The sequence below is a fragment of the Nothobranchius furzeri genome, chromosome 1 (assembly GCF_043380555.1).
Source record: "Nothobranchius furzeri strain GRZ-AD chromosome 1, NfurGRZ-RIMD1, whole genome shotgun sequence".
Lineage (NCBI taxonomy): Eukaryota > Metazoa > Chordata > Actinopteri > Cyprinodontiformes > Nothobranchiidae > Nothobranchius > Nothobranchius furzeri.
The window spans coordinates 60,380,245-60,396,497 of NC_091741.1; the positions used below are offsets into that span (position 1 = coordinate 60,380,245).

Genomic DNA, 16,253 nt, shown 5'->3' on the forward strand with positions numbered 1-16,253 from the left:
GACTCACCCAACTTAACTTGTGACGGGGAAAGTTATTGTTGTCCAGGAAACAGCAGAGAACATCTTTCAGTTAGAAGTTAACTGTCACTGTTAGCAACATCACCACACAGCAGAACTCTTTCAGGCTTGTGTAACTAGCAGAGATGGGAATTGTGGCATCAAGTCAACTCCATGCCGTGATTTAGTTCTGCTTAGCAACTGAACGAGGTTCATTCACTCTACTGATTGAAATCACCTGTAGTTTAGTTACTGAACTGAAGAAAAACACAGCGTGGAGATGACTTGTTGATGCTACAGTTTCCCATTTCTGGTTGTTAGTAGAGATAAAACATTTAAGTTTCAGTCAGTGGTAGAGTCGCATAGCTGTCATCCAGTTAGAGGAAAGATAGTGCACTCGAGCTTTGTTTCCCCAGAGTATGACTTGCAAGGCATTCATTCCTATTCGATTCAGTTCAATTCAATTTGAGTTTCCTACTAGAGATCACTGCAAATGTATTGCTTTAATGAGTAAACCACACCTTTAATCCTCATGTTCTGGTTTAGTGGGAGGGAAAAACCAGTCTCTCCACTGTAGGGCTTTATTTTGAAGTTGTGTTTGGTCATTTGTCAGGACTCCTGGGCCATTGTGAGCCCCAACAAAGTTTTATTTGTTATATGGAAGCTCAAAGAACAATTTTCAAAATAAAAGCAAATTAAATAAAAGTCTTTCTAAGAAAGTTGTTTTTATATTTGTGTTTTCATTAGAAGGGAAGTGGTCTCTTCTCACTATCTCACTGTTGTGCATCACTGCTAAGAGATATTAGTTTCTTTAGCATAAACTTTTAGAAAGATCCATATCAGAAGGCGACATGTGGTGTAATTCTATTGTTTCTATGTCTTTGTATGTTTGCTGCCCCAGGTTAATTCTTGACTTGCCCTGATTTGTCTATTCCATGCTCCGTCTTGACTCTGCTACAAGTAAAGAGTTCAAATACCTCAACCTCAATAAGTATCAGAGATATGCAGAAAAAATAAATAAATAAATGGAACATCAAAAGCAGACATCGCCCTGGGCTTCATGAAACCTAATATCCACAATAACTGGTTCGGTTTTGCTTTAGAACATAGTAGGGAACTCTTCACCTTAAACTCAGTGCAGTAATCAAGGAGTGTTTCACTGATCACACACAAACAATAGCATATGGTGCACAAATGTTGCAATTCTGCTGTCCTGGTTTCTTCTCATATAGCAGGCATTTGGATATTCTAAACAAAAAGCACCAGTGACACATGCTTTATTCAGCTGTTAAAGCCTAATATGTGAGATAATGGTGATTTAAGTGTTATTAAACTAATAATAAATAATAGTCATGTTTTTATTACATAATCAGACAATAATGACATATTTTACATGTGCTACCTGTAGTACTTAGATCCTCCACCAGAGTGCAGAAGACTAGTAACATTTTAATTAAGGTTTTTTTTTATGAACAAGTGCAAAGATGCAAAAACTAGACTGACGTTGAAGCCAGATCAATTAAGAACTCCCCCTAGAGGCTGGTTTCAGTACAAGTTCTAAATTCTGTCTTGGTTTTTTAAAATGCTGCAATTTTCAGACCAAACAAAGACATCATAGACATGTTTCATGTTATTTTTAATTGTTTTATTTTCAGTGCAGTTTGCTTTTATTACTTTGTTTCTTGAGACACGCCATGATTGTGTACAGGTGAACAGGTAGGACATCCCGCCTCACATCCCGGATGTACGCTTGGGATCACAACGAGGTAACCAATCCTATCTCTATAGTGTGATCATTTTACAAACTGACACACCTTCATCTATTTAATATTAGACTTTTAATTTGGAAGAACTATTCTAGTTCATAGACACAGTTCGTTTTTACGACAGTGATTTGAAATGGACACTAGGGTGTGTTAAAGGCAACGGCCTAGTTTCCATCTAGGTATATATCTTAAAACCTACTTTTCCAAAACACTCCCCATACTCAACCTGGCCCATCTACATTTCTTTCAGCTGTGGGTTGCCATTTTTATATTAAGGTCTGAGATAGAAAGCAGTGTGGTGGTGGGGTGCAGCTGCAAAGAAAGTTTAAGAAACAGCACCAGGTGATACTGATTTGCGCACGCTGTGGTGTGTTACTGATCCCACTCTTTCTCTTTATCTGTATTTTACTGTGCCAAGAGCCAGACACAGAGCCTGTAGAGAAGTTGAGCAGACCAGAGTCCTGCAACTCCTCTCTCATACTGCACTGTGAAAGCTAAGCAGAGAGCAAGAAGTTGCCACATTTTTTTAAAGGCACTTTTGCAATAAACTTATGTTGGTAATATTTGGGAAAACTGGACCAATCAGAAATGTTGAGTCACCACCATGTAGGTTCCTCGTCTTCTCACCAGAACCCCCTTTATGGTTTAATGTCTACCCTGCTAATCTGTTTAGCTATCATACAAGAGTAGAAGGTTCATTTTCCTGTTTCCTCAGGCTAAATATTTTATATTGTAAGAGAGATACACACCTGATACACACCATGGATGACACTTTAAAATGCATGCTCACAGAACCAGGCACCATGCACTACTGCAGCTTGTTCAAAAGGCATGCTCACTCACACATGCGCACCATACTGGATACGAATATTTTCACATTTATATAAATAAAAGCACATAAAGCCGGAACCTTTACACACATGCACACACACACACACACACACACACACACACACACACACACACACACACACACACACACACACACACACACACACACGTAGGTATAGACCACAGCTGGGACCCACCCTATTGTCTGTCCATCTGTGTAAATACATTAACTTTTGAAGGGTGATAGGAGGGTGTGTTACTGTAAGTCTTTCCAGAGTTGTCCATAAATTCCTTTCTTTTATTCCCTTTTCCCAGCCCTGTTCTTTCACACTGAACTGGACTTGACCAAACTGAACAAAGACAATGTTATATTATTCTTTTGCATGTCAAAGTTTTAAAATTAGATCAAAGTACCAGAAGGAAACATGAGCAGTGTATAGGGTTAGGGTTAGTGGATGGTGTGTTCAATTCAATTCAAGTTTATTTATATAGCGCCAAATGACGACAAGAGTCATCTCAAGGCACTTCACATAATAAACATTCCAATTCAGGTCAGTTCATTAAGCCAATCAGAAAAAATGTTTCCTATATAAGGAACCCAGCAAATTACATCAAGTCACTGACTAGTGTCAGTGACTTTACAGCAATCCTCATACTAAGCAAGCATAAAGCGACAGTGGAGAAGAAAACTCCCTTTTAACAGGAAGAAACCTCCAGAGGATCCTGGCTCAGTATAAGCAGCCATCCTCCACGACTCACTGGGGATCGAGAAGACAGAGTGGACACACACACACACGCACACACACAGACACACACACACACACACACACACACACACACACACACACACACACACACACACACGCACGCACACACACACACACACACACACACACACACACACACACACACACACACACCCACACCCACACACACGCACGCACGCACACGCGCGCGCACACACACACACCAGGCAATGTGTCTATGGTTACATTGTGATTTCTTAGTAAATATTGTATTTGGTGAGAGATAAACTTTATTGTATTTATCATAGTGAATCTATAATTAAACGGGTAAACTAGTTGTAGCATATCCAACGTCAAGGTAAGCAAAAAGTTATTGTCAGGAGAGGGAGAATGTTAAAGTGGTTAGCAGCAGTGTGCTAGACGATGGCCCCCTCCATGAGGCCACCACAGCTCAGCAGAACATCATTGTAGCTTCTTCTGGGGAGAAAAACACTTACAGAGAAAATAAAGTTAACAGCTGAAATTGCAGAAAGTAATACAGTTAAAGAGCAGATTGTAGAAGAAAGTAGTAGAGTGTGAAAAGTGGTCAGTATGTCCTCCCGCAGTCTAAGCCTATAGGAGCATAACTACCGAGATAACTCTGGATAACCTAGCCTTTTACATGGAGGAATGTTGGAGGCAGGGCAAGGGAGAGCCGTCTTTACCGACTGTACACTCCACCTCCCTGTACTCCCCCACTTGTCCTGATCTAGGCTAACATCAGAATTTAACCATAGGCCCTATTGAATAAAAATGTTTAAGCCTAGTCTTAAAAGTAGACAAAGTGTCTGCCTCACAGACTAAGGCTGGGAGCTGGTTCCACAGGAGAGGAGCCTGATAACTAAAAGATCTGCCTCCCATCCTAATTTTAGATATTCTGGGAACCACCAGTAAACCTGCAGTCTGAGAGCGAAGTTAGGAGCATATGGAACAATCAGATCACTGATATATGATGGCGCTTGATCATTAAGAGCTTTATATGCGAGAAGGAGGATCTCAAAACCTATTCTGAATTCAACAGGCAGCTAATGTAGGGAAGCTAAGACAGGAGAGATATGATCTCTCTTTTTAATTTTCATCAGAACTCTAGCTGCAGCATTTTGGACAAGCTGAAGACTTTTAACTACATTCTGTGGACTTCCTGAGAGCAGGGGTGTCAAACTCAAACTCACACGGGGCCGAAATGAAACTCTGGGACGGAGTCGAGGGCCAAACTTAATATTTTTTGAAAAAGTGACGGCAAATTTGCACATTTTCTTTATCAACATATATGCAGATTTGAACCTTTAAATTTGGAAACAAACATATTTCTGCATTAACACTGAATGTGGAATAACCAAATTACACACGAGCAAGTCAGTTTGAAATAAAAGGCATCAGTGGTATTCATTACTTGTGGTATAATCAGCATTTTTAAAATCTATTCAGGATTTATGTTTTCTTGTTTATTCATTTTTTTTATTTTTTTATTCTCCTTTTTTTCTCCTGTAATACGTGTCATCGCTGCTGTGACGTCTAGCTTTCCCCACTGAGGAACAATAAAGTGATTTTCTATTCTATTCATCTATCTGCAGCCTTTCCACTTCCTTTTTTAAGCTGAGGAGGAGACTCCTGTTGTTTTGTTTATCTTCATCATAATAATGACAACATTAGATGACAACAGGTGCTCACATAGGTTTGTGCTGATGAACATGTCTGAGCAGCTTGACCACGTTGTTGTGTGTCGGGGAGGAAACACGACAGCAGCCACAGAGTCATGCTGGTTTGAGCGTGTCGCTGTTCGCTGGAGTTATATCAGCTCTGTCTGGACGTTAGTTGAAAAACTTTCTCTTTCAGTCGTGAACACATTACTGAGCGGCTAGAATCTCCGTTTCTGGGCTTCAACGTCAGAAAATAGCTGAGTGAACTTGGCGCTGAGTGAGAGGAGTGTTTAGTTTGTCTGAGACAGCGGAGCTGCAGACACCAGCAGCAGGCGCTGGAAAAAACACAAAGGAGGGGTCGCGTCGGCTCCGCGCTGACGCCGCAAAGCATCATGGGAGTTGAAGTCTTTGCGGTAAAATCGGCCAGCGGGTCAGTTTTAATATATTTTTGATATTTATCTCGCGGGCCACATAAAAATGCTCCGCGGGCCGCATCTGGCCCACGGGCCTTGTGTTTGACAAATGTGCCTTAGAGTAATGAATTACAGTAATCCAGTCTTGATGTAATAAATGCATGAACTAGTTTTTCAGCATCACTCCTGGAAAGGATGCTTCTAATCTTAGCAATATTTCCGAAGGTGGAAAAAGGAAATCCTGCAAAGCTGTTTAACTTGGGATTTGAATGACTTGTCCTGGTCGAAGATAACACCAAGGTTCCTTACTTTGTTCTCAGAGATTAATGTAATGCCATTCAGGTCAGGTGACTGACTAAGCAATTTCCTTTTCTGTGTTGTCAACAGTCCTTTAATGATCGCTGTGCCTGATAGGCTACCTGGACCTTCAGCTCAGTTCTGTGAAATTTCAGTCACACGTATTAATGTTTCTCAGTTTACTTTCCACAACACAAATCTGATACTTTCTCTCCTCAGCTTTTTACAGATACACTAAGTAACTTTGTAATATTGTAAATCATTTTCTGAATGATTCGTCTCTTACCCACTTTCCTTTCTTTTCCTTTCCTTTCCTTTCCTTTCCTTTCCTTTCCTTTCCTTTCCTTTCTTTTCCTTTCCTTTCCTTTCCTTTCCTAAGTCCTCCAAATAAAGGAGCCTAAGTCACTTCCACATCATGGGTCCCCGGAAGAAAGAATAAATGAATGCAAGTCAACGGGGCAAAAAATGCTATTTTCTAATCTGCTTTGCCTTATGCCCTGAATCGCACATATGTTGTACTGCAATTTTAATGAAAAGTAATGATGGGTGTTTCGACTACGCAAGTCGCGTACTTTGAGATTTATTAGCTTGTAAAAGTTCGTAAATAGCATGAGAAATTAGCACGTCGCACATGTGACGTCACCACATAATCTCCTCTCCCCTAACGTAGCTGCTACTAACAAAATGACCAGATTTATGGTGGTTCTTTCCTCCTGTGGCAAGTTTGTTGAACTTACAGCACTTTTCCCTCAGTTGTCTCCATGTCTGGGTCTATGATGTCACTTTTGTGAAGCGCATTTCTAGTCCTGGACTTATTTTCACACAAAACCTACAATATCGTTCCCCCTGTTCAAAAATAAGCACTTTCTTGGTATCAAAATGTGTCTATAAAATTCACGGATATCATATGTGAAATCCATGGCACAAAACAAGCGAAAATAGCATTTTCAGCCCCATTGATTAATTTTTTCCTTCTTCAGGGGACCCATGATGCGGAAGTGACTTAGGCTCCCTATAAGCAAAAAGTCAAAGCCTTAAAGGCACAATATGTAAGATTACATTGAAACAGATTTCCTTGTCAGCTGGTGGTCGTGGAGGTGTGTGAGGTTGGGGGGGGGGGGGGGGGTCTGCCTTTCAAAAAGCTAGAGGGATGTAGTCTTTATCTACAATCTACAAGTCTACAGGTTTGTCAAGTCTGTGCAAGCTAATACTGCTGTGATGGCATTTGTAATTTGACACGGTTGACAAAAATGCAGCAGCATGTTTTAAAGATCTTAAGCCAGAAACAGGAGTAAACCTGATGTTGTCTTGTACCCGTAAGAAGCTATGGCATCTTTTTGTTTGACTCCAATTTCAGGTAAAGCAGGCTAGAGGCTAACATTGAGCTAACCTTGAGCTAACAATGCTAATGGTGAATTGGAAGCAAATAGTTGTTTCTAAAAATATTTCTAGCTTTTTTTTTCAATTATCAACAACTCAGTTTTACAGTGAAATGTATTTATCTACTTATCAGTTACCTGTGTCAGACTCATCTTTACTTGTCATCTAGAATCTCCTGATGCTGTGCTCTAGCTGGTGACAGCCAGTAAAAAAGTCTGTTGGGTATTTCGAATAATAGCCAGCAGTAACCAAATTTGACCACAGGATGTCATTCTTACATAATGCACCTTTAAATTCCTTTCTTGACTTTAAACAATTGCAACCACACGCACGTCTTGGATTCTCAGTACCATGATAGAATGTTTCATTATTGATAGCTTGAGCCATTCATGTGACCGTCCACGCCTCCTTCCTGGGGTCCTGTTGAGCATCTACATCCTCATGAGGATTTGGCCAATGATCCCATCTTCCATCCCCTCCTCCTCTCTCAAAAAGTTCCTCTGGAACTCCTAAAGGAGGATAAAATGTTTTGGAATTTCTGAATGTGTGGAACCAGAAACTAATGAATGCTGATAACTTTAGTATACTGTCGTAACCCCGGTTTTCTGAGTAACATGAGTGAGATGTTTCACTATGGGATACGCCCCTCCGCGGATTCCTCAGAAGCACTTATCTCAATATGCCAATCCTGATTGGCCAGTGACCGTGACGTACGCGTCCCCTGCCACTATAAGTAGCAAGCGTCCCAACGCACGCACCATTCAAGATAAATACCTCTTCTCGCTTCGCCCAGCAAGAAGGGTTGTCCGGTGAGACATCTCACTCATGTTACTCAGAGAACCGGGGTTACGACAGTAACCTAAAGTTCTCTTTCTTAACATTCGTTTCGATGTCTCACTATGGGATATGGAGACTCCCGTATTGCCAGACAGCTTATCCAGCGATCACCAACCTACAGGGATACGTCTTGGCCCGCCAAGGACCCCACACTTAGAATTGTGTGAGTCATTGCAGGGACCAAAACGTCAAGCTCATAGAAGCATGCAAATGCAAGTGGAGAAGCCCAACTTGCTGCAGCACAAATCTCCTGGACTGAAAGCCCCCGAAAAAGGGCCCAAGAAGCAGACAGGCCCCTAGTAGAATGGGCCCTGAGCCCTACAGGAGCCTGAATGCCCTGACAGGAGTAAGCCATAGAAATAGCCTCCACAATCCAGTGGGAAAGCCTCTGCTTTGTGACGGGTTTCCCCTTACGAGGCCCACCCCATGACACAAAAAGCTGGTCCCCCCTGCGAAGGTTCTCCGTCCGATTAAAATACTCCTTGAGCGCGCGAATCGGACACAGCTTGTGCAACCGCTCCTCCTCAGGAGAGGAGACGGGCGGTGGGTAGAAAGCTGTGAGGATAAAAGGAGAAAAGGAGCCCACCACCTTAGGCACAAAGGCAGGGTTGGGCTTCAAGGACACCTTCATGTCACCTGGTGCAAACTGGGTGCAGGATGGGTGCACAGAGAGAGCCTGTAAGTCACTAACTCGCTTTGCAGATACCAAAGCCAGAAGTAGCACCACCTTAAGAGACAGGATCTTAAGGTCTAGGCTGTCCATAGGCTCAAATGGAGGCCCGGAGAGGGCCAACAGCACCAAGGACAGATCCCATGAGGGCACCAGGGGTCCAGACACAGGGAGAAGCCTGCACACGCCCCTCATGACGCTACACACCAGGGGGTATTGACCTGCCAGTTTCTTCCCAAATCCCAAGTGTCGGGCGGAAATGGCTGCTAGGTACACTTTAATGGTGGAGAAAGCCTTCTTCCCATCCAACAAGTCTTGCAGGAAAGACAGAATGACGTTCACCGGGCATTGGAAGGGTGAGACCTCCCTGCCCTGACACCAGGCTTCAAACATCCTCCATTTACAGTCATATAGGGACCTAGTGGAGGGGGCCCTAGCATTCTGAATGGTTCAAATGACTGCCTGGGGCAGCTCTGCTGACACTAACCCGCACCCCTCAGGGGCCAGGCCCACAGGGCCAGATGTTCTGGATGAGGATGGAAGATTGAGCCTCCCGCTTGGGACACTAGGTCCCCTGCGAAGCGGCAGTTTCCAAGGTTGGCCCTCCAGGAGCTGGAAAATGTCCGCCATCCAATGCATGGCTGGCCAGTATGGGGCCACTAGAATGAGAGTGTGGAGCTGGGTTCGTACCCTCAGCAAGGTGGGTGGTATCAGGGCCACTGGGGGAAAAGCGTAAAGCGTTCCCGTGGCCATTCGTGCGCCAGCACGTCCACGCCGAGTGGAGCGTCTTGGTCACGCAGGGAGAAGAACAGAGGACACTGAGCATTCTCCTTGGAGGCAAAGAGATCCACTACGGCTGTGCCGAACCGGATCCAAATCTGTTCCAACACTGCTGGATGCAGGCTCCAATCCCCGTACAGGGGTGTCCCTCTGGACAACAGATCCGCCCCCCGATTAAGAACACCCGGGACGTGGGTGGCTCTGATTGAGAGGAGATGCCTGCTGCACCATAGGATCAGTCTGCGTGCCAGCGTGTGTAACCGCATGGAGCGTAGCCCCCCTGGTGGTTTATATAAGCCACAGTCGTGGTGTTGTCTGTTCTCACTAGGACATGATGGCCGGAGAGAAAAGGCAGGAAGCTTCTCAGGGCCAGAATGACCGCGAGGAGTTCCAGATAATTTATGTGTGTCCCCCAGAGCTCTCTGCTCCACACACCCCTGACAGAGCGACACTCCAGGAGTTGATTTTTGCTGCGCCCTTGACATTCTGTCTGGATGCGGCAGCAAACTTTTTAATGCTTCTTGAGCATGACATGTTTGTGAAAAACAATGCAAGTGCTTGTGACGTGTGTTTTGAGCCGGCACAGCCGGTTGCACGTCCTGGCCCCAGCCTGAACCGCTCGGGGACTCTGCCGGAGGGGTCCTGTGAGGGGGGGAGAAAGCACCATGGTAACACTGAACAGGTGGAGCTGGCGAACGGGGAACTGCCAGCTGCAACGTCGGGAGGGAAAGAACTCTGTCAGGCTGCTCTTTTCTTCTTTCTCACCTGCTGACCGCCGGGCCAGGTGGGTTGTCCCGGTGGCAGAGCGGCTTGGTTGCCGGACCTCTGAGGCCAAACTGGTCGAGGCGCTGAGCCCGAAGGAGTAGGTTGGACTGCTTGAGGCTTCGGGCGCTTTGGGACCCGGAACTGAGGCTGGGTTCGGGCAGCTGCCTGAGGAAAAGTCGGCTGAGCCGGCAGAGCAGGTGAAGGTTTACGGGGAAGGCAGAGTTGAAGGGCTTCATCCTCTTTCTTTTTTGCCTCACACCGTTGTTGCACTGATGCCAATGCAGAGCCAAAAATGCCTTCAGGCACAATTGGCCTGTCCAAAATGTCCTCCTTCTCTCTATCAGAGAGGTTGGTGAGGTTCAGCCATCGTGCACGTTCCTGAAGCACCGTCGTGCCCATAGCTTTAGCTGTGGCCTGGACCGCGCAACGCTGCACCCGCAGGCAGATGACGGTCAGTACGGTGATTTCCTCCCACACCTCCGGGTCTGGTTTCGTATTCATGTCCTCACAGAGCTTGGCTTGGTACGCCGAGAGCATGGAGGAGACATTCAAAGCTCGGACCGAGATGGCGACAGCCTTGTTCGCCCTCTCGTTCAGCGCCGACTGGAAGCGGTCTACCTTTGCAGGGAGAGCGGGAGGCCTGGAGGAAGTTGCCGAGAGCCGTGGGTGCAGGTGAGCTGCAACCAGCGGTACCATCGGCGGCATGCGAAGCATGCCAGCCTTCTCCATCCCTTCGAAGTCCAGCGAGGAGGCTCCTTGGACAGGAAACCTGGAGCTGAAAGGGTGTTTGTCCCAGGAGGATCTCACTTCTTGGAGGAGCTCCGGGAAGGCGGGCAGGAGAGGCTTTGCCGCCCTTGTGGCCTGAGGCAGCTTCTTTCCCTCGTAGCGGGATCTGACAGCTTCAGTGACCATGGTGGGCCAAGGGATGTTGAGCCTGGTCGCAGCGCATCGGCAGACTGACTGCATGTCCAGGTGGGCGGCTGGAGAAGCCGCTCCATCCCTGGGAGAGGACGGAAAGCTAGGCATGGAGGCCTGAGCGATGGGGAGACAAACGTCGTCATCCTCTTCCTCCTCTGAAGTGAGGAGTTCCGAGGTGTCCTCATCGTCTCCGTAGTCCAACTCCAACACGTCCTCGACGGGGTGGCTCGGAAAGGCCAGTTCGAGCTGTGAGCCCCAGCTGTGTTCGGCACACGGTTCCGGCTCCGGGAGGGCATGTTCGCCGGCGTCCCCAGGCAGTGTCCCAGGGGCCGGCAGGCTTGGCGCGCTAGCCACCGGCGAAGGCTCTTCAGGGTGAAGCAAGCACAGCTCTCACACGACCCGGGGACTTCCAATGCCAGCTGGGCTTGTTACAGCCCGAGGTAGCTCGAGCAGACCTTGAGCAGGTCTTTGCTCGAGATTTTGTTCCCACAGGTACAGAGGCGAGCTCCTGCGCCGTGAACTCCTCTGGTGGGAGGAGCAGCTTCCATGTGGGCTAACTGGTGTGTTAGCCAGAGAACGAACAGGTGCACTGGAGTGTGAAGCTGCTCGCTATGCCCCGAGCCTATGGTGAATGTCAGGACAGAAGGACAGTTAGTTAACGTTCGGCGACAGAGAGAGAATATTAGCTGGCTCTGTCTGTGAACAGTTGAGCTAACTTACCTGAGAGATAAGCAACCACCAAAACGAGAAGAGGTGATTGAATGGTGCATGCGTTGGGACGCTTGCTACTTATAGTAGCAGGGGAAGTGTACGTCACGATCACTGGCCAATCAGGATTGGCGTATTGAGATAAGTGCTTCTGAGGAATCCGCGGAGGGGCGTATCCCATAGTGAGACATCAAAATGAATGTTAAGAAAGAGAACCCATCTTTAGCTTGTAAATAGTGTGGGATGACGACTCTTGTTTTGAGATGCAGAGACTTAAAACATTAGAAATCCTGTGGCTGCACACTGTTGGCATCGATGGTTTGCATCAACAACACGTTTTACAAGGACAGACATGAGAACAACTACAGACGCCTGATGTGACATCAACATTTAGACTTGAGGTTATGTGGAGGAAGGGTCCAGGAAGTAGTGGGGCCAAAGGGCCGATGGCCCTCCCACTCAGCATGGCTATTCACATTCTTTATAGCATGGATATTTTCCTGTTTTAATCCTGCATGGAAATTGAAACTGACAAAGGAACAAAGAAAGATCTTGCATGTTTTCCTTTTTGGAAAATGAACTCTTTTACTTTGCATTTTAGTTTTCTACACAACTTGATGCTCTAGTTAAAGGGGATTTTAAATGAATTTAAGGCATCACTTAATAAATGGCTTTGGTGTGTTTAGCTCACAAAATAAACTAAATATAAACACATTTATGAGACGGGGAGTAAAACACTGATGTAAGTTGTGCAAAAATGTCTTGCTTCATCAAACAATCTAAATATTTCTTCAAATGTTCAGCTTTATATCATCACCCATCTTTACATGGGATAAAAGTTATGAATGAGTCTCAAAATGACAGGGTTTCTGATTTTTTTCTACTTAATTTACTTGAGTAAAGGCTTCATTTTTACCGCAGATGTCTCTTAGATGGTTTTTCCATAATCCAACAGAAATTGTCAACCACCTCTCATTGATTTTTATCTTCAGTTACTCCTGTGAATGTTTCTGTGTGTTCTTTTACATTTTCTCCCACCATGAATCCCTGATGCTACAGTGCATTGAATCACAGCCCAGACTTTGTGATGTCAGCCACCATTCCGTTATGAATGCAGGAATCTCATGCCGCAAGTGTTGCTGTATTCTGCAGCTTGTATAAAATGTTGCACCATTTTAATGCAAAGTCCTTGACAGGATGGAAATTAAGACATTCAGGGGAAGTCCATGAAAATGGAGGTTATTAGTCACTTACTCAACTGAAATGTGAAATAAAGTCAAACAAAATCCAGAACCCCAATACCTAGTGTCCCTTTGGGTACCAATTTGGGTAAAGATTTAAAACTCAAATATGGCAATCTGTTTTATTTTATTTTATGGTTGATAAAGTAAAGCCTATTTTATGCTTCTGCGTTTGTGTCAGTATGGTGACGTTACCTCAATAATGCTGTTATCCGTCGTTGCTAGGGCTTTCCTACAGACTCACAAGGATGGACTGAGTTGGGCCCAATTTTCTAAAAATCTGTCAAATCCATGGTCGGGTTGCAGGGGGCAGCAGCCTAAGCAGGGAGGCCCAGACTTCCCTCTCCCCAACAACTTGGGCCAGCTCCTCTGGGAAAATCCCAGGCCATTTGCTGGCCAGCTGAGAAACAGAGTCCCTCCAACGTGTCCTGGGTCTTCCTTTAGGTCTACTCCTGGTTGGACGTGCCCAGAAAACCTCACAAGGGAGGTGTCCTAACTTGATGCTCAAGCCACCTCAACTGGCTCCTCTCGATGTGGAGCAGTTGGTCTACTCCGAACCCCTTCCTGATGACCGAGGCTCTCACCCTATCTCTAAGGGAGAGCCCAGCCACCCTGCGGAGAAAACTCATTTCAGCCGCTTGAATCTGCGATCTCATTCTTTTGGTCACTACCCAAAGCTCATAGCCACAGGTGAGGGTAGTCATGTAGATAGACCGTTATATCGAGAGCTTTGCCTTCCAGCTCAGCTCTCTCTTCACCATGACAGACTGGTACAACACCCGCATCACTGCAGACGCAGCACCAATCCGCCTATCGATCTCATGCTCCATCATTCCCTCACTCGTGAACAAGACCCGAGATACTTAAACTCTTCCACTTGGGGCAGCACCTCATCCCTGACCCGGGAAAGGCCTTCTACCCTTGTCTTACTCAAGACCATGGTCTCTTGAAGAATACCTCACAGAAAAACTCTAAAAAAATGAACGTTTATTCACCCGTGACTGGAAGAGTGAAAAGGTATGCAGCAAGTATTTTATTTGTGGACGGAAATGAGGGGAAACGTGGGTTTAGAAGTGGCAAGAGCATGAAGAGGTGGAGGAGAACGAGAGACAAAAATGGCTCTATGTTAAAAATATCTGAAATTTAAAATACACAATATAAATACAATAGTAAATGCACAATCTTGGACCAGATGACAGGATCCCACAGAAAAGTGCTCCACCCTCTGTTGTCCTGGCAGTGAATTGCTTTGCAACTTTCCCCAGGAGACGGAGAAGTCCAAGAGCAAAACGTCTTTGTCAATGCGTCTGTCCCTTGTGGCGCTGATGCAGAAGCATCAACTAGGCTTAAGATTTATTTTCCAAACACCCAACATTATCAACCATTTGCCACCTTTAAAATCCAAGCATTATTTTCTGTATAGGATTTCTGCAAAAAAAAAAAGATCATTTTTGGTATTCTTCTCACCCTGAACTTCTGGAGTCTCATCAGTTTATCTTGAAGAGCCCTTTCTTGCTTGGAGGTGAGTTCTGCTACGTGAATCCTCCACCGCTGCTCTTTTTCCTGAAACACCACAATATTCCTTTAAACACACACACACAAAAAACATTGTCAAGTTGTCTGTAATTTTAATGAGACATGATTATATGCTGCATTGTAAAACATCTGCCCATATGACGTTCCATACATGATTGACATAACATCCCATGTGGGCAAATGCCAAGTTTCAGGATTCATTTCTGCAGCCTTGGGCAGAAAAAGGAAGTTGACACAGAAAACATCTACGATCCTTCACACTAAGTCCTCAGCATCTTAAAGCTCTGCAGGATCCTTTTGGAGTCAGCAAACTCATCCTGACATAATGATGTGTCCGTGTATATTCTGCCAGGGGCACCCCAGGATCCCAAGTCAACGCATAATGAAAACTGCCGGAGCTGTTGGCGGTCTACCCCTGACCTCAAATTGGACCCTCTTGGATTCAGTTTCCTGCTGACTGTTTGTGTGTTTTTAAGGAAAATTGGTACATGTGTGCAAAGGAGAAAGGGGGAATTGTGTATTAAAGGCTTGACACAGGATATGTGTGAGATGGCCAAGCCCAGTTGCTCTAAATGAACTGTGTCTGCCATTGATTAACATTTCTGTCATGCTGCACACTCGTGTGTACGTGTGCGAGTGTTTCGACAGCTGTAACGTGTGTAGGAAGTAGACGTGAGCGAGGGAGACATTTAGTTTGATGTCTGTCAGTTTAAAGAGGAAGACTCGCTGACATATGTGGAGAAGGTGAAAGCAGTTAAACTGTTACCTCCCCAGTTCTGTCCTGAATACAAGAGCTCATTCACTTTTGATTTAGTTTTACAACTTCTTCTTGGAACATTTTGGTATTTTTACTCAAGTCACTTTCTGTTTACATCTTGGTTCAGAAAGCATAGCAACTCTCATTCGGTGTTTGGTTAAAAATCACAAAAATAAATAAAAACATTAAAACTAACCCCTACTTCACACTGGATGCATCAGCGGCACGGAACGGCAGCAGAACACAGCTCATTCAAAGAGATTCCATCATAGTCTATGGGGGTGATTCAAACCAGCCATGATGCGTAAATTTACGTTGATTGGTTGTAACTCAGTAGGAAACACATCAGCAGGTGTTGTCCAAAACAACTGGCATTAGTAAAATTAGAAGAGTTGCTTGTGAAGCAGAATGGAAGCAAAAGTGCCGCACACGCTGCGTTTGCCATTACTCCCAATACCAAAAAAACACCATGGCACAATTCACATGGCTTTGTTGTCTCAGTGAGCGACGTGGACATTTCTTCTGGTCATTGAATGCCACATCTTACATCACACAGCTGCTTTCGTTCTCTGAATGGATTCAATCGCTGGACTTTGACAGAATAAAGTTTTTAATGTTATTAATGTTACTGCGGACGCTTTTTGGTGCTGATCAGTGACATCACTCACTGCTGACTCAGTCGCATTATGCTGACGTCTGTACAAAGTCCCGAAGGGACTGGGCCATCCAGTCTCCCGGTCAATTTTCCTCTTTCAGAATTCGCACTGACGTTCCAACAAAGGAAACTCACCTATTTTGAACAAAAAATAAAAATACAACATTTAAAGGTCCGACCCCTTCTTCAGGGGAATCACAGATGCTTGTAGAAAGCCGTGTAACACCTGCTTGTGACAGACATGCACGAGCAGACACACAGCTGTGCTGAACTGATA

At 45.1% G+C, this 16,253-nt stretch overlaps 1 protein-coding gene across 1 annotated transcript in view; it reads right to left on the bottom strand.

Moving 5' to 3' along the window:
* Nucleotides 1-7,377: 7,377 nt before the first annotated feature.
* The window catches only part of LOC129162960 (uncharacterized), a 13,015-nt gene continuing 4,139 nt past the window's right edge, over nucleotides 7,378-16,253 (bottom strand). Inside the window, exons 5-6 of the mRNA XM_054739492.2 lie at nucleotides 14,496-14,591; nucleotides 7,378-7,618 (exon numbers count right to left, since the gene is read on the bottom strand). Of these exons, the coding sequence (XP_054595467.2) occupies nucleotides 7,541-7,618; nucleotides 14,496-14,591 (174 nt within the window). The 3' untranslated portion in view covers nucleotides 7,378-7,540. The remainder of the gene's footprint in view (nucleotides 7,619-14,495; nucleotides 14,592-16,253) is intronic.